A 27,481-nucleotide genomic window follows, 5' to 3' on the forward strand; every position below is an offset into this window, starting at 1 on the left:
TTGCTGGTCCTCGCCCTGAAAACGCCTTTTAGAACGTTGTGCGACCCTATTAAAAGATTTCCAATTTCCAATGCTTGAATCGAGAAATTTAATTAAAGATAGATAAGTTTATTATCTCACCGCACTCCCTGAATCCGCTAAAATTATAATTATCCAAACAAAAACGCTCACTCTCTCCTGCGTGGCTAAAAATGAATTGAAAAGAGTTTTCTTCTTTGCTAGCGATTGAAGTTTTTTGACAATCACTTGAGAATTAATATATTTTTGAAACTTAATTTAGGATAAATGATGAAAGACCAAAATACTCCGGACACAATTTGGTTTAGGGTTTAACCAGAAGGACAGTGAGAGTCATTCGGTTGAAAGCCACCGCTGGCGTTGAGCTAACCCCTTTATTTGAATTGAATTCACACAATAATCAAAATTCTAGGGTTTATTCATTCTCGCGCTCTGCAACCTAAAACCCTCCCATTTTCAAATCTCAGGCCACCACCGGCAGTCTCTCCGCGCTATTCAGGTACTCTCTTTTCTCTCTGCGTAGTCAAGCTCTTGGAAATTTGAGTTACATTCTTTCAATAATCGGACTTCAATAAAACCAAATTATTGAATGCAAGTTTGCGAAACTGTATCAATTCCATGGCACAAATTTAATGTATTTCATTTTCTCTTAGCTAGGGAATTTCTAGGTTATTTCTAACCGTCATATCCTGTAGCTTTGTTAGTTAATTCTCAAACTCTGAGTGTTTGATTATATATTTAAGGTCTGAGAAGAGAAATGAGTGCAGCAGTGCGAACCCCAAAATCTGGAAGGCAATCACTGTTCTTTCAGGATTTAGCTACGCCTATTTCCTCCCGGAAATCTGGGTCAAAATTCAGTACCCCAGGTCAGGCAGCAGCTGTTTCGGCCTTATGGCGTGAGAACTTTTCCAGCTCAGATCTCCCACCACCACCTGTATTTACCCTTGAAGATCGCTCAGATGTCTCTCCGGAATCTGGGATTCCTGATTATGTTACTTCACCAGAAATCAAGTCGGACCCTAGAACCCCAGTGCAAACTTCAGGAAGGGAATTTGCAACTCCTAAGACGAGGTCTGAGGCGAGCACTTCGTATGCATTGATGGGTAAGCAGCAGCAACAGAGTCAGCAAAGCCCCTTGCCGAGTTTGAGCTGGTGGTCCCCCTCGAAGGGTAGTGGTAGTGCTGAGCAGGATGACAAAGGAAAAGGTTCACCAGTCGAGGGCGTCGTACATCCTGGTGCTTTGATAACTTTACCTCAACCAAGGGAAGTTGCGAGGCCAGAGATCAGGAAGAACTCATTCCCTGTGGGAAACCTCGATGAGGAAGAATGGGTCACAGTTTATGGGTATGGCCTCTGCATTTCATACTTTATTGGCTGTTCTTAAACTTATGTTCATAGTTGTAGGAGGTAGGCTAGTATGTAGTAGAATCTTGGTGAAGATTCTTTAGTGTGTCTTAAACTCCTTGATGCCACATAATATTCATTTTGCCTGCTAGCTCCTTTAAGTTACTTCTGTACCTCGTTGTTGCATTTTAAGGTATGCTCGGGAACTTTATCCATTATTATGTTTTCTTTTCTTTTCCTTGACTTTTTTGTTTTCCTCCTTCATTGGAGTTGTCATTAGTTCCTACTAGGATTAGATTTACCCGTGTCAGTTTCCATGGCAAGAATTCTTGAGGATATGTTTTGAGGTAGCCTAGTCATTCTAATATTATGTAAGGTTCTACTGGACGGAGATATTTAAATTTTGGGGGATCTGAACTTAAATTTTTTTAAATTCGACGGTTTCAAATTACATGTTCTCCAATGTTATTGACTCATTTTCTTGAGTATATCAAGCAGGTGAAAAGGATTTAAGCTGTAAATTTGAAATACATACAATCATATCCCTTCAACAAATTCTCCATAGAAGACAAATAGACATTGATCCAATTGAACAGGGAGAAGGAAATGAAATGTTATTGTCAAATTAACTTGCTCTCATCCTTTCGCATTACATCCGTGCTTGAAAAAGAAGAGGACTATTGATCCGTTCTGACTTCTGTTCTCTGTCTCCCATGGTGTACTGAGGTTATTACGCCCTTATTGGAAAACTTTTTCCTGGTGATATTGAGAAGTTTGGGTGTTTAAAGGCTCCATGGATGTAGCTGCAATTTATTCTTGACTTCCTTCTTGTAATGAATTCCCTTCTCCTCACGTCCACCTGTAAATAAGAGCAATGTATATATCATTTTGGAGGGAGAAACAGTTATGCTCCTCTATCAGTGTATCTTGCCTTCCTGTTTATTTTGCATCAAAGATTTTTCAAGAAAAGGAGACAAAGATCTATTTTAGTTGTGTTAGCTGGGTTAATTGCTTGCAAAATACCTATACGGATGCAATAAACTTATCTTATCTATGTGTTCCGTTCACTCTCTTTGAGATGCTCTATTGGGACACTAAATTTCTGCACTTTTCACATTTGTTGGGTGTTTCTAGTGTCGGTTGTATTCTAATTAATATGCTATTCGTGACTAGTTGAGATATTTGCCACTTCAATTCTTTGATCACTTGATATTTTTCTAGTCATATTTCCTTTGTTTATATTTACCATGGTCTTCCATTTATTATTTATTTGACCTTTTGTAAGTTATTACATGCAGGTTTTCTCCAATTGACACCAATTTGGTTTTGCGGGAATTTGAGAAATGTGGCGTCATTTTGAAACACATTATAGGCCCCAGAGATGCTAACTGGATGCACATTCTATATCAGGTATTTCTTATACCTATATCAGTTATCATGTTAAGATTTTGTTGTTCTTGCATGTTTATTCATACTGTCTTAAGGGCCTGTTTGGTATTGTATTGCTCTGGGATTAGTGGTGCTGGTATCAGTATTTCTGTTGCTCTGGGATTAGGGCATGTTCTCTATGTCTTTTTCATTATATTGCTAATCTCTCCCCTTTCCTTGTAAAACTTAATCTGTAATTTTACCCCTTTTCCTATTCTCCGCTTACCTTTCTCTCCAGCTCACTTCTCCTTTCTTTCCCCTATGTATTTTTTCCCTTTCCAGAAGTAATTATGCTTACTTTATGTATATGCTTAACTGACATAGTGTTTGACTGAGGTGCTTTGTGTTTTGTAAGTAACCAAGAAAATGTACAAATTTCGTTTGTCATGTTATTGTCAATTTCTTCTGTGAATTTCAATGAAGATTGAAGGGCTTCTTTGGTTTTGACTCTTTGCTTCTGCAACTACAGATTTGCTGTTATGCCAACTGTATTTGTTAAAGTAAGAGTGCTATGAACTTTGGTTTTAACTTCTTTTAAAAAGTCGCCTATCTTTGTGTTGGTCTCCGTAGCTATGCTGGGTGCGGCCTTACGCTCGCCGCTCATTGTCTTTGGATTGATTTCTACCTGTGCCATGAAGCCAATAAGTTGTGGCCACTTGCATTTGGCTAAAACATGTCACTTGCAATGCCCAAGTTGTGTATTCTATGCAGTATGCACTTTCTTTTTTCGGAGCTCCTCACTGTATTAGTTTTTCTCTGTGGGATCTTTTCTCTCTACTTGATACCAATTACACTAGTCTTCTGGAATGTAAAGCTTTTCAGTACCATAAAGCTGTGGCTTATTTTCTCTATTTCTGTGGTGCAGAATCATGCTGATGATTCTTGCAATGCCCAAGTTGTGTATTCTATGCAGTATGCACTTTCTTTTTTGGGAGCTCCTCACTGTATTAGTTTTTCTCTGTGGGATCTTTTCTCTCTACTTGATACCAATTACACTAGTCTTCTGGAATGTAAAGCTTTTCAGTACCATAAAGCTGTGGCTTATTTTCTCTATTTCTGTGGTGCAGAATCATGCTGATGCTCAGAAAGCTCTTAGCAAAAATGGTATGCAGATAAATGGAGTTCTTATGATCGGAGTTAAACCAGTGGATCCAATACAACGTCAGGCACTGAATTGTAGGCTCAACAAACAGGGATTTGTACCTTTACCACATACTCCCTCCAGTAAAAGCAATGATCCGATTCCATTTCAAACCTCCTCTCGTCCTCACTATCTACAAAATGGCAGCACCAGTGCAAAACAATCATCTGGATCTGTTGCTACCCCAGCCAAATCTGTGGTGTCCAAAATTGTGGACTTAATGTTTGGCGTCTAATCTTCCATGTTTCTGTTGTTCTTGCGTGCTTTTGTGTTATTTCTACTCTATAGTGGCAAAATTCAAAGCTTCTTTTCTTGAATACAAATTGACTCCAAAATACAGTTTGAGTTCTATGTGATTCTTACTCCCTTCCTCTCCTTTCCCTCTATTCTCTTCTCCGTTTCTCCTCCAAACGCTTGTTCATGGTGTATTTGTATCAGCTTGAGCCCCGTAGGGTCATGGGGCTTTGTTATAATGGAGATATAGAAGTTTAAATCTCTCTCGCTCTGTCAATGTATTTTATTGAGTGTGAATAGTTGGCATTTCGTGATCGTTTCTCGTGACGTATGATCTTTGGAGCGTGACACATCTCTTTTACTGTGTTTCCCAATATTGAGGGCCCATTTTATGTTATCCACGCTCCTATTGTGGCCTAGGCGTTTTGGTGTGTTACAGTGTTCCACATAGTTTGACGGATTGCATAAACTCATGAAATCCTCACCCCATGAGCTAATTTTTGGAACTAAGTTAAATCAACGGTGACTTTTTCTTATCATAAGCATATTACTAGCTTTCCAGTTGATGTTTACAACAGTGACTTAGACTTGTTTGCTTCCCTTAATTTGAATGCAACGGATTATGCTGTGAACCTAAGGGTGGAATTGTGGTCGTTTCCATTGCCATTGGTTTGTTGATTAAATATTGTTCAACTAGCTCTAACTAGATTCTCACCGCAGCACAACGTTTTACAACAAAAGCATTGTGGAAAATATCTATATTGCCTAATTCGTTCTTCGCTTCTTGTTGAGATTGTATTGTCATAGTAATTGCGTATTGAATACAGAAAGAAATTAGCTCTAAATAATAACATGAAATTGTTTGTATCCGACTATTATAAAGAATGCTGACATGGCACCTCTTATTGAGTAGGAAATGTATTTATCTAATTTCTCAGTTTTTTGGGGGTTTCCTCTCATTTCAAAACAATAGTCGCCTCTTTCTTTATTTTCCCTTTATTTTATTTATTATAGGAATCACAAGAGTCAACTTTTGTAACTGCCCAGACTAAATTCTACGGTTGCATCGGTTAAGGATCAAAAAATAAATGCCGCTTCAATATTCTCTAAACGCTAGCTACTCTATTATCTCCTCCTTCCCTATAATTAACAGTTACTACTATTAATATGTACTAATGTTACACCGGTTGAAATTCTGCCAAAAAAACCTCATATGCATGGACTATATTGCTCCCTCTTTCATTTATTGTGAGTCGAGATGGGGAACGACGCTCATTGCAGTTTCTATGGGAGGCTGGCAAAGATTTTTATAGTTCTCTTCGTTATTTTACTCACAAACTCAAGATGTACATCTATTTCTTAGTTATTCCCAGTATTTTTGGTTAAGTTGCTCCAGAAGTTGTTGGTCTACTCTTTATCTTGTGAATACCAGATAAAAAGTTCAAGAAAGGGGCTGAAAAAAAAGGTATCTTAATAAATGTCACTGAGTTATTTCCTCAAAGTGTCTCCATTACTTCTATTGTCCCCTTAAGTTGTCCATTCTTTTCCTGCTCCTAATTTTCTTTGGTTTTTGTATATTGTGCAATCAACTTGGAGCTTGTAAATGCTTTAAAGCCTTTTTCATTCTTTAGTGGTATAGCATCCGTTTTAATTCTTTTAAGCTACAAATATTGGTGTGCTTTTCATTTGATATTTTTGAATTATAGTTTTTCTTCCTTTAAAGATGAATAGCCATGTTTGAAAAGATGTACATATAATTAACGGTGATGTAAAATTAAACCAGGTTACATAGTAATATATTGCTTTAATTTATGCAAATTTCTACCATGAAAATCAACAAAGTGAAATCGTAATTTTTAATGTTTGATCTTCCTTTCGCCAATTTAGGGAATAATCTTTGAGTTGGAAGTTGGAGCATTAGGGAAATCAATTGATTTATGGAATCTAATAGGAGGCTTGAGTGTTCGAAGGTGATCATAACTCCGTCTCATCTTCTAGCCATTTGCAATATAGCTGCTTCCTTGATGTCCTTAATTATATGGAGAATAACTTATGTAGACTTCTTGCACCACCAACCTATTTGTAATACACAATTGATTCATATAGCATTGTTACTGATGCCTATAAATAGTGGCAAAGCCAAGTTTTTCACTAAAATGTATCAAAATACAAAAATTAAACACTCGAATAAGTTAAGGGGATTCAATACACACACATACCTATTTCGCGCGGAAAATTTACTAGTTTCTATTTCTTCTATTATCTATTATATAGAAGAGCCATAATGGTCGACCAAGGGTATTTCAGTAATTTCATACCTAATCTAAATTTAAGCTTTTCATGCGCTATCATATTTTGAATAGTCTATTATGTCCTTGTGATTATTAATGCATGCGGCTCAGAGTAGGATTAGATAGTTATTCCACCCAGACAACCTGTCAGCTTTTTCTATTAGTAAGCTGACAAATTTTTGCTATTCTCCAATGTTAAAGTTTCATATTTTGCATTCCTACTCGCGCGCTTAATTTGCATCCATCTTCACGCGCTCAACAAACAATGGTCCTCACTTGGGTTTTGATTCTACGCGCTATGTTTATTCATGAAACTTCATGAATAAAATCATAAAGGGGTCACTTAAGTACTATTTAGAAAACCTATAGAAATATCACCAAATATTAATAAGTCAGCGAATGAGATTGTTTGTTAAAAAATTCCAAAGACGAAACAAGCTTGAAAAAAGGAAGATTAAAACTAAAGATCACTATAGGATGAAAGTTCAATGGAGGCTAAAAAGTTGTATCATATAAAATATTCACGTCCTATATAAGTTTTAGAGTAACTAAAGAAAACAAAGAAAATTCTGAACACTAAAATATTTAGAAAAGGAAAAGCTCCTTCTTTTCCATCATATTTAGTGTTGTGTTCTATAGTAAAATTCTTAGAGGTCATGTTCGTGTATCCTGATTATTAAGTTGGTTAGACTTAAAAGTATATACGGATGCAAGATTGGCAATGACGAACCATTATAAATATTTGAGTTTAACAAATTCTCACATTGTAATTAATTATAAAAATATGTTTCGGTCAAAGTTTCATCGAGTCTCTTTTTCACAATACTCAAGCATATAAGACTTTACAAATTGTAGTAATTGTGAAAAACAAACTGAACCTAAAATACTGCAACCGAAACTACAAATTACATTACTTGTATTCAATATATAAGGTTTTCAAATCTTTGACAGAGCATTTTGCATAGGACATAAAAGTATGTGCCTAGAAATAAGTTTTTAAACATTTTTCACTTTCTTTTAATTGTTACGATGTTCTTTATGCACCTCCCCCCCCCCCCCAAAAAAAAAGAATTTTTTATTTTATTTTGAAAGAAAATGAAAAAGGATATTGAATGGTAATTTTGTGGTATTTTATTATGAACTTTTGTTATTTTTTCAATTTTTGAGGTAGTATATTATTATTAAAGAATTAGAATAGTTTCACACATTAACAAACTGAACATTAAGATGATATATAGTCAAGCAACTTGTCACACCTCCTTTTTCGCCCGCGAAGGGGCACGGAAGAGAGTTTTTTTCAATTAAAGGACAATCGAAACAGGATTTGTTTATTTATTTCAGAGTCGCCACTTGAGAGATTTAGGGTGTCCCAAGTCACCAATTTTAATCCCGAATCGAGGAAAAGAATGACTCTGTATTACAGTCCGTGAACCAGAAATTCAGATAAGGAATTTTGTTAACCCGGGAGAAGGTGTTAGGCATTCCCGAGTTCCGTGGTTCTAGCACAGTCGTTCAACTGTTATATTCGGTTTGATTATCTGATATAATACATATTATAATTTATGTGCTTTTATCAACTTTAAACCGCTTTTATTATTATTATTTTTTAGAATTGCAACGTCGTGAAAATGCGTTTCGAATCACATCGCAATCAATGCACCCATGGTTGTTGACACGTTTTGACTCCGTTGAGATTTGGATTTGGGTCGCATAAATGTGCACCCGAGTTTAGGGATGTAGTATTATTAAAATCGTGCCTAAAGAATCTAACGCTTTATTACTTTGGAGAAAGACGTGAAATTTGCTAAACGGCCCATCTCGAAATCTAAGTATTCAATTAAACATTTATTGAGGGCCCCGCAATTTGTGCGTTTTATTGGGCGAGGCTCATCTCATTTATTTTAAAAGGACAATCATAAAATACCTACATTTTCTCTATTAAATTTGTCTCTACAAAATGAAATAGAAAAGGTCTTAATTTATTTACATGCTTGAGTTGTTATAATTGGGTTTCGAATATGATTCATCAAATCTGAAAATGATGCAATCAGGACAGTCCGTTGCCAATACGGGCCCAGACCCAACGTGTATGGCATAAAACTGGACCTGGGCCATCTTATTCACATGTTACTACCTAGTTACATTATACTAGACATGTTCACAGTTTGTCAAATTAAAAAAAAAAAAACTTGGCAATCCAATTTTAATCCTAGACCATTTACATGCTGAAATTGACCAATAGTATTTAACTAAACAATATTCCTATAAGTTCTGAAATGGTCTATTTGTTTAATGAACTAACTGTTGCATGTTTAAGAATAGTCTAAATCAGCTAACATGCTTTTTGAGACATGATAATCATCCAACAATAACGAATTAACTAGACAGAGTTACTACACCATTTATTTATTTATTAGGCAATACATAGATAGTTCGTCCGTTAAGCTATTGTCAGATGTTCCAATATATATATTAAACAGCTACCTGATTCTGATTAGAGTAAGCTAAATAATTTATATATACAAATAAAATTCAGAATATAATAAAAATACATTCAGAACTTCAACTCTTCATTTCGTATTCATGCTTCATGTTTCAGTTTACAGTAACCAGCGTGTCAGTTGTGTACGTGATATTGGAAGCAAAAGAAAAGGGAGATCAGCAGAAATTTAGTAGCATACAACAACAGCGACACCCAGTAACCAGCTACAACCAGCAACGAGAAACCAGTGATGAATTTTAAAAATCAAGATAAAAATCCAGAAACACCAACAACAATCAACGGACAGAAGCAAATAGAATCTTTTCAGATTTGAAAGACTAGTTAATGTTTAACCCTTAATTTCTGAATCCGTATATCAGAATATTTAAATTGTATATCAGGTGTATACTACTCACTCTTTTAATTTCCAGAATATTTTTATTTGTATTTTTGGAAGTTTTTAATATTTTCGGAATTTTTCTCTCTCTTCAATATTCAGCTCTCTTCCTTTTTCCTCCTCCCCTTTTTTAAATTCTGTCCAAGTCCCCCCTATTTATTACCATCTTTCAGCATTTTTTAAAAATTAAAACTCACTATCTTCCACTCATCCCCCTTTTAATCCCACTACCTAATGTTTTGTCTCTCACTACATTAAACAAATACATTATTCCCTCATTATATCTTGTCCCCCATGCCTATATTAAATAATTATTATTCTCCACTACATTATGTCTTGTCCCCCACCATGTACTATTTTAATATTATTAAAATATTATTTAATCTTAATGGACAGAGCACTCAAAATAAATAATTGTTCAGAATTTTAATTCCAAAAATACCCCTCTGACCTTACTGAAATTACTATTTTAACCCTGAAAATACTGCAATTTACCAATCTACCCCGTCAGCTATAACCAATTCACCTAATCAAGTCTAACCAAAATATAGCAGTTATAACCAATTCCTAATCAGATTTTATGAATAACCTCAAACTATATGATAAACAACAAAGAAAACTGGAATTATTTTGACTGAACAATATTTTTTAACAACAAACCTATTTTCAGATTCAACAACAATAACAAACAAATATATTCAAATCATTGAGCTCAAATTCAAATTAAACTTAAACAAAATAAATAAACAGATTCAAATTACTAAACTCAAATGATCAATTGATCTTCAAATTAAATCCAACAAAACTACAACAAAGATACATGATTCAAACTAAATCAAAAAATTAAAAAAAAAACATAATCTCACATTAAATCACTGGATTAATATGAACTTCAAACAAAAATGAACATGAATTATCATGTCTCAATTAAACAACAAACATGTCAGATTCAAACGATTTAAACTAACACTCTTCTATATTAAAACTAAATCCTTTTAAATTAATAAAACAAACTGAAGAAATAATTAATTGAACTCAACTTAAATCTAACAATATTATAATTAAACTAACAATTTCTACCTAAAAATAAACAAGAAAAATGAATGAAACAAACTGAAGAAAGATAAAAAAACGATAAACACGAAATTAATATCAAACATATCTGATTTTAAATCCGAAAAATATCAAACAAATTACGGACAGAAACGAAACTTAAACCCACTAACCGGATCGGAACGACGATGAACTTGAACGAAAACAAATCTGCCCGGAAATAATTATCGCACCAAAATAACTCGACGCCGAAGACGACCACGAACGGACCATCGAAGAAGATGGTCATTTGTGTCGTTTGAAAAACGAAGCAGAAGGCAGCATCAGGTGAAGAAACAAGAACGCAGCAACAGCAATCCACAGCTGAAAAATGCAGCCATGGTAGCGGCGACGCGAAGGAGAAGAAGAAGCAACGAGCAGCAGTGAAGGAGGAGAAGCAGCAGCGGCCAGCAGTGAAGGAGGAGAAGCAGCGGCGGCCAGCAGTGAAGGAGGAGAAGCAGCAGGCGAGCAGACGTGAAGGAGAAGAAGCAGCAACGGGCAGCAGCCATTGATGTCGTTGGTTGTTTGGATGGTTTCGACGTGAAGATGAGGGGGAAAGCAGCCATGACTGCTCGTGTTGGGGTCGATGGGACGATGGAGAATGACGTGCGTGTGTGTGTGTGTGTTGAGGGTGAGGCATCGTTGGACTGGGTGGTGGTGGTTGTGTTGAAGGTGGTGGAGGCGTGAGGGGGGCAGCCATGGTTGCTGGGGCTTGGAGGGGTGTGGTCTTGGAGAAGAAGAGAAAAGGAGGGGGGCGGGTAGTGTAGGTTTAGTTTTAGGGTTTGTCTTTTTTTGTTCAAGAATGAAAAATAGAAAGGGTGGGGTGAGGTTTTGGGTTGTGGACTGGGTCGACCCAATTTGAAATGGATCGGGTCGTAGGGGAAGGTTGGGTATATTTGGGCCTGGGTTCAAAATTGAAGAAGAGCCACAATTCCGATTTTCTTTGTATTTTTTTTTCTTTTCTTTTACTTCCTAATTAATAAAACTAAAATTCTAAATTAAGTTATAAAGTAAATTAACTTATCAAAAATACTAATTAACTTCAAATAGCAATTATCGCACATTTAAATAGCAATTAACGATAAAATCGCACAATTTAGACATTAAATGTTAAAAATGCAACGTACATTATTTTTACGATTTTTTCTTTCTTGTAAAACAAACTTAATTACTTCTAATTGTGGAATTAAATCCTAAGTGCAAATGCGACATATTTTGTATTTTTTATTAATTTAACAAATAAATATGCACAGACAAAAATACAAATAATTATCCAAAAATGTCAGGAAAATTTAAAAAGTGCACACAAAGGAAAATTATTTTATTTTGAATTTTTTGGAAGTAAATCTCATATAGGGCAAAAATCACGTGCTCACACAACTGAGTATAAATTTCTGATTCATTTAATATTAAGTCGAAGAATTATTTTTGGCAAAAGCCTCTACATTCGAATTGATTAAAAAAAGAGGCTCAGTTAATATAAAGGAGTAAATGTCATGTTTGATACTTTTCAAATCACTTTGGTAGACTCTTTAGGAATTTACAAGAGAGAAATTTATTTGTATAAATTTTTTGAAAAGGTTTTATAGCATATAAGTTGTTACCTTAGGTTATTGTAGCTTAAATATTTTTAGCATGCTCCAGAAAGTCTCATTTTCGGTAAAAAGTAGGGCTGTGCATAATTTTGTAAATACCGAATTACCGTATCGAAACTAAAAATTTTGGTATTTGGTATACGGTATTTTGGTATTTGGTTTAAGTTTTTAAAAATATTGGTATTAGTTATGGTATTTGGTATTTTAAAATAAAATACCGAAATACCGATACTGTACCGAAATATATATTATATTACACAAAACATATATTATCAATTATAATATAAATATAAAAAATCTAAAAGTTTACTTTCCTTTATTCTCTAGGTTCATCAATTAACTCTAAACAAGTAACAAGACATTTCTAATGATCAAATATTCTTTTATGTACAATCTTCTCTATTTGGTCGATATTTGCTAGTTTTGGACACATTTTTTGTCAACAAATATTTTCAGTTTTGTATTTTTGAGTACTCTAATTAAGAATATTAGAGTTTATGGCTCTATGCACTAGTTAGTATTCAAACCGAATAAACTGAAATTACCGGACCGAATAAATCGAAACCGAAAGGAGAAAAACCGAACCATACCGAATTTAATTAGTACGGTATTGGTAGAGGATTTTAAGAAAATATCGAAAATACCGAACCGAAATATCTAAATATCATACCGTACTGACCGACGAACAACCCTAGTAAAAAGGGACCCCATTTTAAAACGGTCATTTTCTTCAGAATCGCTATGCTGGGAAACTTTACTCAGAAGACTCGATATTTGTGGGGAGGGGGGGGGGAAGGGAGGAAGGTTTCATTAAAAGGTTTACCTCTATGTAATTTAATAATAAAATTATTTACCTAGACTTCATTTGTCCAGACTATAATTTGTCGCCTTCCTACAAAAAATATTGAACTACTAAAGTTAATTATAATTTCATATGTTAGCGTCATTTATTTATCTAATAATGTTGATTTGCCGAATTACTATCTTGATATTCTAATGTAATTTCATGTCATTTTGTGTGCTGACTTTGTTTTTCAATTACATAATATAATAAACATTGTAACTTTTAATATGCTTATGTGTGTGGCTTAGTTCCGTGAGGCTTACGCCTCGGACACACCCAACACCCAGTGTACTGGGCTCGCCTAATAGAACTTTATGCAATTCAGTATAACTAACCTTGTAAATGCACAAATTTTACTAATAAATCGTTGACTATTCAAAATTACTTTTTTCTTAATCATAAATCATTAAATTGAGAGTATCTTATGTTAAAATTAAAATAAAAATTATTGCACGTTATCCACTAAGACTGCTATGGCTGTAAATTTTAAATAAATTTTTCATTTAAAAAATACTTATTGATTAACTTTTGTTATGTCTTTATTATATAATAGTCCATAATTGTTTTATAATTATTTTCCTTAATATTAATTTTTTAAGTTTAGGTGATACAATACTTATTAATTTAATAGCTTAGTATTAGCTATTAACTATTTACAAATAATTAGTTATCATGATATTGTATGGTGAATTATGTGTCACTTTAAATAAAAGGAGTATTTTATAAAAAATATCAAATTATACTATCGAAATTCTTTCAAGATTCATTACTCCTCAAGAGATACGTATAAAATTTCATATCGAATACATTACTTTGATGTTTGAGTTGTAACGACGTTGCAACTAATCTGCATATTATGATATATGTCATACTTTTCGTATTATTCATGGTTGAATTATAATTTATAAATATTTTAAATAGATTATTTATTATAATTTTGTGATTTTAATGTAATTTTTATAATTATTTTTTATTTTATACTATCTTAAAATTCTTGAAATTAGTAAAGTTTAAAGATCCGTGGGACTTACGCCCCATGTCTCAGGACTTACGTCTCGCCTCGTCAGAGGTACAACGCCTCGCCTCACGCCCCCGCTTTTTAAAGCATTGATTTGGACAATATTTACTTGAAGTTGCAAAATAATATTTAAAAGTTTGGTTAATTTGGACATGTAATTTGTCAACTTCAACTTGTAATATTATTTGCAAAATAATGTATGTGTTAATTTTTGGTTCTTTATTTATACTTCGAACATTAAAATAGAGAATTTAGAATTAAAATTTGTTTGAAAAGTATTTCTCATCAAGTGAAGTTTATGTCCAAACACAATTTGATTTTTTTTTTGAATTTAACTTTAAATAACAGAATCGAGACTAATCACCACGATCGAATAACACAATGTAACACAAATTGTTGGGCCCGTACTAGCACGGACCAACGACATCCAGCGTTTTTTAGAAGAGAAAATTTCTGTGCGATTAGAAATTTGCACGTGATAACTGAACAGAATGTTTAACCGTTTTCCCAGAGCTTTCAATTTTACCAATTAGTCAAAAAAATATACTAGAAAAATGAAGTCTTTTTTCCTTTCAATACAACCAAGCGGAAATATGAAAGGTCAAAATGTTGTATTCTCTTCGTCTTTGAATTAACCGTTACAAGCAAGACCAAGTCAATTAAGAGAAAATCTTAGGGGACATCCCACGACCCCTCTCCTCTAAGACTATAACTTCCACGTTTCTCCACCACGTTTGCATTTTGCAGCTTTCAATTCCCTCTTATTTAATAGCTTCATACTACAACATCCTTGACCACAATACAAAGTGAGAGATTTCCTAGAGCTTTCAAATTTCCACATCGCTTCACTGCGTTACTTATAGAGTAAAAAGCATTACCAATATCATAATTCGTTAACAATTAGGAGGACAAACATGGCTTCGATCAAGTTTATTACTATCTGTTTCGTCACTGCTCTTTTCATCAGCCTTACAATATCTTCCGTTGATGCTGCCTCCGGCGAGGAATTCAAAGTTGGTTGGCGTCAGCCAGGTGTTAATGAAACAGATCTCTATCATCACTGGGCTTTAAAGAAGAAATTTCACGTCGGCGATTCACTCCGTAAGTCAATCAACTTATATTACTAATTGTAATTGTTATTCTCTTTCTCCTCTGTGTATACTTATGCATATAAAATGCATGCATAGTAATTCTTGATTTCTCATTCACCACTCATTCCTTTTTACGCATATGTTCTACACTGCTGCAACTTTTAAATATGTAGCAACGCGATGAGTCATATTTAACTTCAGTTACATGAACTTTTGCCTTACATGTACGCTGAGGAGAAGTAGTGCAATCACATTTAGTATGCGTTTGGACATAGTATTTGGAGTTAAGTTGAAAAATGATATTTGAAATTTGAAATTATGTTTGGACATGCATTTCACTTGAAAAAATGTTGCAGCTTTGTGATTCGGAAAAAAAGTTTTTCTGAAAATTTTGAAAAAACACATTTTCAAAAACTTGCAAAATTTCATGAACAAACAGATTTTTGAAAAAAAGAAAAAAATATTTATGAACAAGTGGGGCTTTAATGTGTTCAATTGAATCTAGTATTTTTGACTCGGGACATTCATGTATGTGCAAAAAAATTGAAATTTCAACAATTATAAATTATTTAACTTAAAATTTCAAAAGCACAAAATGTTAGTGCTAAAAGCTAATCTGTATGTGTACACAAATATTATTTACTGCGAATAATTTCTAATTATAACTTAGTAGTAGTATATTTTGAAGATTCCGCAAAAGTACCTTAGTACCTACAATCGTATATTATATTTCCCTTTGGATAAATGAAGGTTAAATACGTAACGTAGTTTTATTTATATGCAGGTTTTGAGTACAAGAATGACTCGGTTATTGTAGTGGACAAATGGGAATTTTATCATTGCAATAGGACTCATCCAACTTGGGGCGCTAAGGACGGCAACACCACAGTGAATCTTAACAGGGCTGGTCCCTTTTACTTCGTGAGCGGTGATCCAGAGCATTGCAAAAATGGCCAGCGTTTAGCCATTGAAGTTCTCCCACTATACCCCATCTCCCAATCTCCACCACAGCCAATTTCAATGGCGCCTGCACCATCGCCACTTTCAAGCTCAGCTCTTGTTTCAACAATTCCGCTGACATTCATTTCGGTGTTGATTTCGCCTATTGTTGCAGTGCTTGGTGGTTTAGCATGAGTCCTATTATTGTCTTTGTTTAGTGATGTAGTTCTAACATCATATATAGTCTACTAAGAATATTTAGCTAATTATTTCAAGCATTCTTAGGTTCTAGAATCTGTTGTTCCATTTTTTCGGACTGGATTTATGGCTCATTTGAGTTTGTTGTGTATGGACATCCCTCCTACTTGATGGGAATTTATATATCTATTTAGTAATTTTTTCTTTTGTTGTAAGTTCTACTTAGGTGATTTCTATTTTCACTACTAGAAATTCGGGAAAAAGCGATCGTTGTTGGGCTAAAAAACGACCAAAGAGTTGGTCGCTATTGGGCTAAAAAGCGACCAAAAGGGCATGGTAGCTATATTGATGGTCTCTAAGCTAAATGGACCAATTTTTCCGGATATTGACCATAGAGACCAACTTTGGTCGCTTTATTTATTTAATAATATAAATTTGGCGACCAAAGTTGGTCTCTAAATATAAAATACATTTTTTATTTATTTATTAATAATCATTAAACTTTGGTCTCTAATCCAAATATTATATTTTAAAATTTGAAAACTAGAGACCAATGTTGGTCGCTTTTTTATTCAATTATTTATTTATTTTATTAAACTAGCGACCAACTTTGGTCCCTAAATACATGAATTTAATTTATTTTTTAAATATTAGCGACCAACTTTGGTCGCTATATCACCAGAAATTTTATTTTTTTAATGAAATAGCGACCAAGTTTGGTCGCTTTTTGTAGAAATCTGGGTAAATAGCGACCAACGTTGGTCGCTATTCTCCAGAAAATTATTTTTTTTAACATGAAAAGCGACCAAATAGAGACCAACTTTGGTCGCTTTTCTGTGTATTATTTTGGTAGAAACTGCCTGTTTTGGCAGAAACTGCCTCTTTTGGCAGCTACACCACCTGCCAGTCATACCAAAACCCTAACAAGCAACAACAACAACAATTCAAACAACAATTCCAATAACAATACCAAACAACAACCCAACAACAACAACAACAACACAAAAACAACATTAAAAGCTACATTAAAACCAAGAAAGTGTAAATTTCAATAGAACTACCAAACTAAGTTAACTCTTATTACAACCCAATGGAAAACAAATTGTATTTGTCTAGTTCAAATTGTCTAAAATTCATTCATTGTTTGGTACATCATTATCATCACCGTCTGATGAAGTTTCATCATCATCACGGTATTGAGAAGGGTCTACTTGTCGATGGCGGGAAGAATGATCACGGGGAGGACGGGAGGAACGACCACTTGGAGGACGGGACGAACGAGCACGGGGACGAGCAGCCTCTGGTGATGATGGCCGAGACCGGGGAATCGAAAAAGATCCAGCTAGGAGATTTTTTATCTGCTCTTGCATGTTATGGCACTGAGCGACCATGCCAATATACTGAGCATCTCTAAGCTTTTCTCTTTCCTTGGACGCTTCTAGCTTGGATGTGAGCTTTGTCACAGTCTCCCGCATAGCGGAGAGGCTCTCCCCATCAAGTTGCTTGGCTTGCGAGGAAGTCCCTATTCCTTGCATTCCACACCTATAGCGATGGAATGTCTTAGTAGGAAGGCCGTATACCTTCCCCATTTTGGACCGCCTACAGCCCGCGTCCATAGTCTTTCAACATCTTCGGCCGAAAGTTGGAATGACGCGCCCGACTCATTAGGTGGCTGGCTGCGTATGAATTCCTCAGCTTCAACTCTGAAGCGATCCTATAAGAAAAAGTAAATTAAATTAGTATTTCAAAATTTATATAAAAGTAAATGAAAATACTTAATGAAAAGTGAAAACTTACATGTACAGTCGAGGCACGTCCCTCGACCCACCTTTCTTGATCCGTCTCTTTCTTCTTCTTCACAATATGAGTCTCCCTGAATAGCTCATCTTGGTTCATCGGACGACCCAACTTCTTTTCCTGAAAACTCATAAATTTTAATTAATAAATAGAATAGATATACTTTGAAAATTAAAATAAATTAAGCAATTACGTACCATTCTTCTTTTTATTGTCCCCTGGCTGACCGTACCTCCAGTGTGCGATGATCGTCCCTTCTCAGATGCGCGAGCTTTCTTTCCCTTTTCGCTCTTCTGTAAGAATTCTGCAGTAAGCCATTGCCTTTGCAAATTATCCCAAAACTCCTGAAGCAACCAGCCAGGCTACCACTTGGAGGACGGGACGAACGAGCACGGGGACGAGCAGCCTCTGGTGATGATGGCCGAGACCGGGGAATCGAAAAAGATCCAGCTAGGAGATTTTTTATCTGCTCTTGCATGTTATGGCACTGAGCGACCATGCCAATATACTGAGCATCTCTAAGCTTTTCTCTTTCCTTGGACGCTTCTAGCTTGGATGTGAGCTTTGTCACAGTCTCCCGCATAGCGGAGAGGCTCTCCCCATCAAGTTGCTTGGCTTGCGAGGAAGTCCCTATTCCTTGCATTCCACACCTATAGCGATGGAATGTCTTAGTAGGAAGGCCGTATACCTTCCCCCATTTTGGACCGCCTGCAGCCCGCGTCCATAGTCTTTCAACATCTTCGGCCGAAAGTTGGAATGACGCGCCCGACTCATTAGGTGGCTGGCTGCGTATGAATTCCTCAGCTTCAACTCTGAAGCGATCCTATAAGAAAAAGTAAATTAAATTAGTATTTCAAAATTTATATAAAAGTAAATGAAAATACTTAATGAAAAGTGAAAACTTACATGTACAGTCGAGGCACGTCCCTCGACCCACCTTTCTTGATCCGTCTCTTTCTTCTTCTTCACAATATGAGTCTCCCTGAATAGCTCATCTTGGTTCATCGGACGACCCAACTTCTTTTCCTGAAAACTCATAAATTTTAATTAATAAATAGAATAGATATACTTTGAAAATTAAAATAAATTAAGCAATTACGTACCATTCTTCTTTTTATTGTCCCCTGGCTGACCGTACCTCCAGTGTGCGATGATCCTCCCTTCTCAGATGCGCGAGCTTTCTTTCCCTTTTCGCTCTTCTGTAAGAACTCTGCAGTAAGCCATTGCCTTTGCAAATTATCCCAAAACTCCTGAAGCAACCAACCAGGCTTCTGGTTCAGCTGTCTAGCTATGGAGAAAGAATGCGACAACCGCTTGCGAGCTTTGAGATTAAAATTTGCAGCCACGTCCGCGCTATACTGGTGTTCCCATACACACTTGCTCTGTATTTCAAAAGTTAAATATTATATGGAAATATCATAAATATAAATAATTATACTGCTTAAAAGAACATTTATACCTTAAATTCATTGAAAATTGCCTCCTTCAGTGAGAATGGGAATTCACGCCAAGACGCATAAGGGGCATCATAAAGCTTTCTGGTTGCTTTGGTGATTATCCTCGTAGTAATATTACTCGGGAGGAACCTGCAATTTAATAAATAAAACAAATTAATATCTTAGTAAAAACTGTACAAAAAAATAAACATAAAAATAACAAATAACTCTTACCCATCACCCTCAGGGACTATGATGATCCTGCCATACTGATCATAATGCACCTCATCGTCAGAAGCAGTAGCAGCATCAGCATCATCGTCCGAAACATGTGTATCAGAGGCATGTGTGGAAGGAGTAGGGGGTCAGAGCTACTATCCCGCAAGCGAAGGCCTCCAATAGGTGGAGTCGCTGATGACGATAGATGTGATCCCTGTGACTGCGATATAGCTGCACAGATCGCAAGTGGTTGTGATACTAACTGCTGTGACCCGAGTGGCTGTGACCCGACTGGCTGTGACACTGATGGCTGTGATCCATGTGGCTGTGACATGGATCGATGTGATCCATGTGATGCTGCTGGGTGAGATCCACGTGGTAGTGAGACAGGTGGAATGTATGTCGGACGCACAGTCCGATGGCCCTGTGAAGAAACACCCGGGGTCTGCATGAAGGTGTAGGGATGGTGATGCTGTGGCAGCTCAGTATAGCCATGGGGTAGAGGCTGTGGCATAGTGATAGGCAAATCAGAAGATGGTGGAAAAGATTAATGAGTAGTATCTTCTACCCTCCTCTTTTGCTTCCTAGCCTTTTCTCGACTCCGAGAACCACTACCTTCATTGTTACCTCGACCCTTGCCTATCATCTATATAATATAATACATATTTAGATTGAAACATATAAGTAAACTATCTATAAACGAGAGTTATCGAAGAAACCAACTTTTTAAAGCTCATCGACGTATTCTTCCTCGTCAGAGAATTCTTCTTCCTCACTAGTTTGAGCTTCATCAATTGATTCTTCTTCCTCGTTTTCTATAATTCTTACTTTATTTATATCAGCTTCTTCCAATATGTGTTCAGGATGTTCCAAATCATTTTTTAAAAGTTCGTCCACTATTTGGTGAACACTGGAGATATCGTTTTGATATGCAATATCCAACTCATTCTCGACTTCGACCATACCTACAGGCTTAGTTTTGATTAAAACCCACCAATCGGACTTATTCCGCCGAAATGGATAAGGAGCATAATACACTTGCCTAACATTATGTGCAATTATGAAAGGATCATAGCGATCATACTCCCTCGTATGATTAACCTCAATTATGTTGTATTGATTGTGTACTCTCGTACCTCTTGTTGGATTTGGGTCAAACCACTTGCATCTAAAGAGAATAATTTTCTTAAATGGCCTACCTGAATATTCTAGTTCTATTATTTCTTTGAGCACACCATAATAATCAATATCTCCAACTTGGTTGCCATCACCACCTTGAACCCACACCCCACTGTTGTTGCTTTTTTTATTTTTAGAGCAACCCTCTGTATGAAACTTATAACCATTCACAACGTACTTGGAATATGTTGTGACCTCAACCCCAGGTCCCCAAGATATATCTTTCAAAAATTGATTTACACCATTATTTGGATCATTTACCTACATATTGTTAACAAAATTCATAAGTTAGCATAACTTCCAAACATTGTTTACCTACATAGTGTTAGAATATTTTAAGGATATACTTACAAATTGTTTGAACCACCTATGAAATGTCGTATATACAGCACTTGGCCAAATTGACCCACGAAGTGACTGTGACACATCAAATATTTTTAGTAGTTGCATTGAGATGTAATCACAGTAAATTTTATATTTTGATAACTATTAAATCAATACTTACTTGAGAAATGGTACTACTTCGGGACAATTTAGCAACACATGAAGTGTAGCTGACTTGAACTCCATATCACTCAAATTTCTCTTTCTACCATCCTTAGAACATCGGCCTGGTTGATTGAATATGGACATAGGCGGATATAATGGATCATTCGTAAGGTCGACCGTGTGCCTGTTGGGCCTATTCCTAGCACATGGCACGTTGCTCTCAAAATAATAAGAACAAAAATGAGCAGTTTCCTTTGCAAGATAAGCTTCGCATATAGATCCTTCAATTCTATTCCTCTGCTTAACAAATTGTTTGCATTTGCCAATTGTCCTACATAATTTCAGGTTAGCCAAGAACATTCAAATAAAACAGAAAATTATATATGGACTATAATATTACCTCTCAAAGGGATACATCCATCTGCATTGAACATGCCCTCCAAGTCGTACCTCGTGTACAAGGTGGATTGGAAGGTGTTCCATCACATCAAAAAACCCACATGGAAATATCTTTTCCATCTTACCCGAAGTTACACGAATGTTCTGATCCATCCGGCGTAGGTTTTCTTCCCTTAATGTGGAAGAACACAAGTCTTTGAAAAACAAACTAATCTCAGTGATGGGTTTCCAGATTCTTTCAGGCAAACCAGAAAACGCAATAGGCACTAAGGTCTCCATGAAAACATGACAGTCAAGACTTTTCAAATGGCTCAACTTCCCTACCTCCATATCAACTTTTTTCTCAAAATTCGACGCATAACCCTCAGGCATCTTCAATTTCATTACCCAATCACAAATCTGCCGTCTTTCCTCCAAAGTGAATGTGTAACTTGCTTTGGGCTTGAATAACTTACCATTGTTTGCTGTCTGCAAGTGTAATTCAGGTCACCTGCAATATTCTTGTAAGTCCATTCTAGCCTTTGGGTTATTCTTTGTCTTACCTTTAATATCCATCACTGTGTTGAACAAATTGTCAAAATAATTCTTCTCAATATGCATGACATCAAGGTTGTGACGGAGAAGATTATCCTTCCAATAAGGCAACTCCCAAAATATACTCTGTTTGGTCCAATTTATGAGTAACACCATATCCGGGGAATCTATACGGTGGAACTTCAGTAACTTTACTTAAGTTCTGGACCCTCTCCCAAATTTCATCACCTGAAAGTATCGGAGGTGGATAATCATATTCTAGTTTATTATTTTTGAAAGCATTTTTCATCCTTCTAAACTCATGACCCTCAGGCAAGAATTGACGATGACAATCAAACCATGATTGCTTTCGACCATGTTTCAAAGTGAACGCTATACTATTTTTCATGCAGTAAGGACAAGCTAGCTTCCCAGCAGTCATCCACCCAGACAACATTTCATACACAGGAAAATCATTAATTGTCCACATTAAATTAGTACGCAAATTGAAATTCTGCTTGGTTGATATGTCATATGTTTCAACACCATCGTACCACAATTGTTTTAGCTCATCAATCAAAGGTTGCAAATATACATCTATCAAACTTTTCGGATTACGTGGACCGGGAATAATACAATTTAAGAATATATATGGACTAGTCATGCACAACTCGGGTGGTAGATTATAAGGTGTAAGAAAGATAGGCCAACATGAATACGGTATCGCAGATACAGAAAAAGGCGTGAAGCCATCCGCACACATACCTAACCGAATGTTCCTTGGTTCACTAGCAAAACATGGATATGTCCTATCAAAGTGCTTTCAAGCTTCTCCATCTGAAGGATGGCACATAACACCAGGTGGTCTTCTATTTTCAAAGTGCTATCTCATATGAGGAGCAGAACTCATCGACGCATATAACCTCTTTAGCCTAGGTATAAGAGGTAAATAATGCATCGCCTTGATAGCGACCATCTTCCCGCTGGAAAGCCTCTTGAAACGAGACTTTCCGCAAAATTTAAAACTGCTTAAATTCGCATCATCTTTATAATATAACATGCAACCATCTTCACAACAATCAATTCTCATTGACGAAAGTCCTAACTTAGAAACTAATCTCTTTGCCTTATAGAAATCACCAGGTAATTCGATTTCCTCGTCAACTAGTTCACGCATAAGGTCAATGAAAGAATCCATGGCTGCTTGAGAAATATTCCAATCAGATTTGATACTTAGTAATCTAACTGCAACAGACAACTCAGAGTGCGGACGTCCTTCACGTAATGGACGACTAGCTTCCTCTAACTGTTCATAAAAATGTCTTGCTTCATCATTAGGAGTTTGTTCAACATTTTCGTTGGGCTCACCCCCAAAGTGCATTCCAAAAGCATTCGCAACCATATCATGAATTCTGGAATCACTATTTCTATTCTCCCTCGACCTACTACTTTCACCAACAACCATGTTATGAAATATCCCATGGCTACCATCCATCTCTCCATGATTAGTCCACACAAAGTAATTCTCTATAAACCCCACCATATAAAGATGAACCTTAACTTCCTCCGGTTTTCCAAACTTCATACAGTCGCACTTAACACAAGGGCACCTAATTACTCCTTCTTTTATGTATGGCGGAAGTGACATTGCATGTCTAATAAAGTCCTCAACCCCTTCTACAAAATCCTCCCGCAATCCCCGCCGATTAGGATAATTCCTATTGTACATCCAAGAACGATGTTCCATCTATTTAAATAAAGCAAGAACAAATTAAATTAGTTAATTCATAGCCTAATCTTTTTTTAGTTAACTAAAAGTCCAATTCATATCCTATTATTGTTGCTTCATAAAATGAAATTTAACCCCATATATAAATTAGTCTACCTAAATAGTTAATTTATTTGAACCCTAAAAGTATTAATAAGAACCCTAAAAATTGCAAATAATATATAACATGGAGAAATTGAACCCTAACATGGAGAAATTGAACCCTAACATGGAGAAATTAAACCCTAACATGGAATTAACTTTGAACTAAACATAGTTGAACAAATAATATATAACTTTGAACCTTAATATATTAGAATTGAACCCCTAAAATCACTGTTTTTCGGAAATATAAAAGAAAAGAGAGAGAAACTAACCTTGGAAGAGGAGGTTGCCGGAATTTGATGCTGCCGTCAGGGGTCGCCGGTGGCGGGGGCGTCGCTGCTGCTGGAAGTCGGAGGGGGGAAGGGTTTTTGAGTGTTAGAGGAGAAAGATTTTAATTTGGGGAATAATTTTGAAAGAATGGACATGAAACCCGTTTTGGTTCCTGTTAAAAAAAATAGCGACCAAGTTTGGTCGCTATTTTGGTAGCCAAATTATTTTTGACTGTTTGACCAAAATAGCGACCAACGTTGGTCGCCATTTTTTACCCTTTGACCAAAATGGCGACCAACTTTGGTCGCTATATATGAAAATAAATAAATAAAATAATTATTTTCCTCTTATATATATATATATATATATATATATATTTATTTATATTTATATCCTACAAAAGCGACCAACTTTGGTCGCCTTTTGGTCAAACGGTCAAAAATGGCGACCAATGTTGGTCACTATTTTGATCAAACAGTCTATACTTAGTGCATAGTATAGCGTAAGTATATATATTATATATATATAAGCTATATTCGATACAGTATTATCTAATACACTTATACTTAGTGCATAATATAGCGTATATATATATATATATATATATATATATATATATATATATATATATATATATATATATATATATATAAGCTATATTCGATACACTATGACCTAATACACTTATACTCAGTGCATAATATAGCATAAGTATATATATTATATATAAGCTATATTCTATATAATACTACCTAATACACTTATACTTAGTGCATAGTATAGCGTAAGTATATATAGTATATATATAAAAGCTATATTCGATACAGTATTATCTAATACACTTATACTTAGTGCATAGTATAGCGTAAGTATATATTATATATGCTATATTCGATACAGTATTACCTAATACACATATACTCAGTGCATAGTATAGCGTAAGTACATATATATTATATATATGTATAAGCTGTATTCGATACAATATTACCTAATACACTTATACTTAGTGCATAGTATAGCGTAAGTACATATATATTATATATATAAGCTGTATTCGATACAGTATTACCTAATATACTTATACTTAGTGCATAGTATAGCGTAAATACATATATATTATATATATAAGTTGTTTCGATACAATATTACCTAATACACTTATACTTAGAACATAGTATAGCCTAAGTACATATATTATATATATAAGCTATATTCGATACAGTATTACCTAATACACTTATACTTAGTGCATAGTATAGCGTAAATACATATATTATATATATAAGCTGTATTCGATATAGTATTACCTAATACACTTATACTTAGTGCATAGTATAGCGTAAGTACATATATTATATATATATATATATATATATATATATATATATATATATATATATATAAGTTGTATTCGATACAGTATTACCTAATACACTTATACTTAGTGCATAGTATAACGTAAGTACATATATTATATATATAAGTTGTATTCGATACAGTATTACCTAATACACTTATACTTAGTGCATAGTATATCGTAAGTACATATATTATATATATATATAAAAGCTGTATTCGATACAGTATTACCTAATACACTTATACTTAGTGCATAGTATAGCGTAAGTACATATATATTATATATATATAAGCTATATTCGATACAGTATTACCTAATACACTTATACTTAGTGCATAGTATAGCGTAAGTACATATATTATATATATAAGCTATATTCGATACAGTATTACCTAATACACTTATACTTAGTGCATAGTATATAGCGTAAGTATATATATATATATATATATATATAGATATATATATATATAGACACACACGCCCGCTTCGTAGTACTATTCATCCCTTGTATTACAAAAGTGTTAACGACCTACATTTATATTATTTACATAGTAAATGCAAAAGTAATTTTTAATTTTGACCATATAGAGACCAACTTTGTTCGCTAACTGTAAATGAATTTAATTTAGCGACCAAAGTTGGTCACTAACTGTACATGAATTTAATTTAGCGACCAAATTTGGTCACTAAATTTTAATCAGATTTATCTATATTTTATATAATATTTAAATTAATAATAAAAATTGTTAAACGTTAGAACTGGGTCCCACATTGGCGACTAACGTTGGTCTCTATTTCATTAAGCGACCAACTTTGGTCGCTAGCTTTTGAATTATATTTATTTATATTTTAATTTTTTTAAAATAAATATATATTTATTAAAATATTATAACTGGGTCCCATGTTAGCGACCAATGTTGGTCGCTATCAACTTATCCTTCAATTAGCGACCAACGTTGGTCGCAAGTTTTAAATTATATATATTTATATTTTATAAGTTTTATAAAATAATTAACAAATTTAATGTGGGTCCCACTTTAGCGACCAATATTGGTCGCTAATCTCAGTATATATTTGATCAAGCAAGTCTGACCAGTCCAGTCAACAATTTGACTAAATTTGCGGCCAAATAGCGACCAACTTTGGTCGCTAAAGTATTTCAAATATTTTTTTATTATTTTCGGCAGTTTGGCGACCAACTTTGGTCGCTTTTCTTGACAGACCAATTTTGGTCGCTAATTTTTGGTCGCTTTTTCCCGGATTTCTAGTAGTATTTATTGAGCTTGCACTTAGGGCAAAATGATCAATATTATCTAGTTTTAGGTATTGGTTTTGGTCATCAATCACCATCTTTAGTCGTCCATTAACTCATGGTGGCTAATCAACTTCCATCAATTTTTTTATTAGGCGTAATACATACAGAGACACCTAAAGTTGACACGATCTTTCACTTAGACACTTAAACTAGACCTCTTTCCAACTAGAAACGTTTCTTAGGAAATTCTCATACATATTAGACACGTTTTTTGCTGGTGGCATATAGCGTGACTTCAAACCTATTTAGGCGCGTGAAGGATTCCAAAAAGTGACTTTTCCTTTCCCAATTAGACACATAACGGTAACATGGATTGTCAATTATTATTTAAACCCTAATCCCTTTCCCAATTCTTAAAAACCCTATTTGTTCTCTTCTCTTCTTCTCAGATTTCTCCAACAATTCTCCAGCAAATCTTTTCTTCTCTTCTTTCTCTCGTTTCTGTTCTCTTCTTGGTATCAATTAATTTCTTCTCTTCTCTTATTCCTCTCATTTCTGTTGTTGCCGTGTTTA

The 27,481-nt window shown here is 34.9% G+C and overlaps 2 protein-coding genes across 2 annotated transcripts; both read left to right on the top strand.

Moving 5' to 3' along the window:
* The first annotated feature begins 237 nt into the window (after positions 1-237).
* On the top strand, positions 238-4,428 carry LOC104246996 (nuclear pore complex protein NUP35). Its single transcript, XM_009802921.2, has 4 exons — positions 238-517; positions 762-1,362; positions 2,661-2,772; positions 3,858-4,428. Exons 2-4 carry the CDS (start codon positions 776-778, stop codon positions 4,164-4,166), a joined length of 1,008 nt encoding a protein of 335 aa, XP_009801223.1. The 5' UTR covers positions 238-517; positions 762-775; the 3' UTR covers positions 4,167-4,428.
* A 10,264-nt stretch (positions 4,429-14,692) lies between these two features.
* LOC104246995 (early nodulin-like protein 7) lies at positions 14,693-16,253 on the top strand. Its single transcript, XM_009802919.2, has 2 exons — positions 14,693-14,985; positions 15,760-16,253. Exons 1-2 carry the CDS (start codon positions 14,799-14,801, stop codon positions 16,107-16,109), a joined length of 537 nt encoding a protein of 178 aa, XP_009801221.1. The 5' UTR covers positions 14,693-14,798; the 3' UTR covers positions 16,110-16,253.
* The last annotated feature ends 11,228 nt before the right edge of the window (positions 16,254-27,481 follow it).

Source organism: Nicotiana sylvestris, chromosome 3 (assembly GCF_000393655.2).
Source record: "Nicotiana sylvestris chromosome 3, ASM39365v2, whole genome shotgun sequence".
Lineage (NCBI taxonomy): Eukaryota > Viridiplantae > Streptophyta > Magnoliopsida > Solanales > Solanaceae > Nicotiana > Nicotiana sylvestris.

What these genes read in the sequence shown, in the direction of transcription:
- LOC104246996 (XM_009802921.2), top strand. Translation starts at nt 776, where the DNA reads ATGAGTGCAGCAGTGCGAACCCCAAAATCTGGAAGGCAATCACTGTTC. An exon ending in GAATGGGTCACAGTTTATGG is followed by an intron (nt 1,363 to 2,660) that starts GTATGGCCTCTG and finishes TATTACATGCAG; the next exon opens with GTTTTCTCCAATTGACACCA. An exon ending in GGATGCACATTCTATATCAG is followed by an intron (nt 2,773 to 3,857) that starts GTATTTCTTATA and finishes TCTGTGGTGCAG; the next exon opens with AATCATGCTGATGCTCAGAA.
- LOC104246995 (XM_009802919.2), top strand. Translation starts at nt 14,799, where the DNA reads ATGGCTTCGATCAAGTTTATTACTATCTGTTTCGTCACTGCTCTTTTC. An exon ending in TCACGTCGGCGATTCACTCC is followed by an intron (nt 14,986 to 15,759) that starts GTAAGTCAATCA and finishes ATTTATATGCAG; the next exon opens with GTTTTGAGTACAAGAATGAC.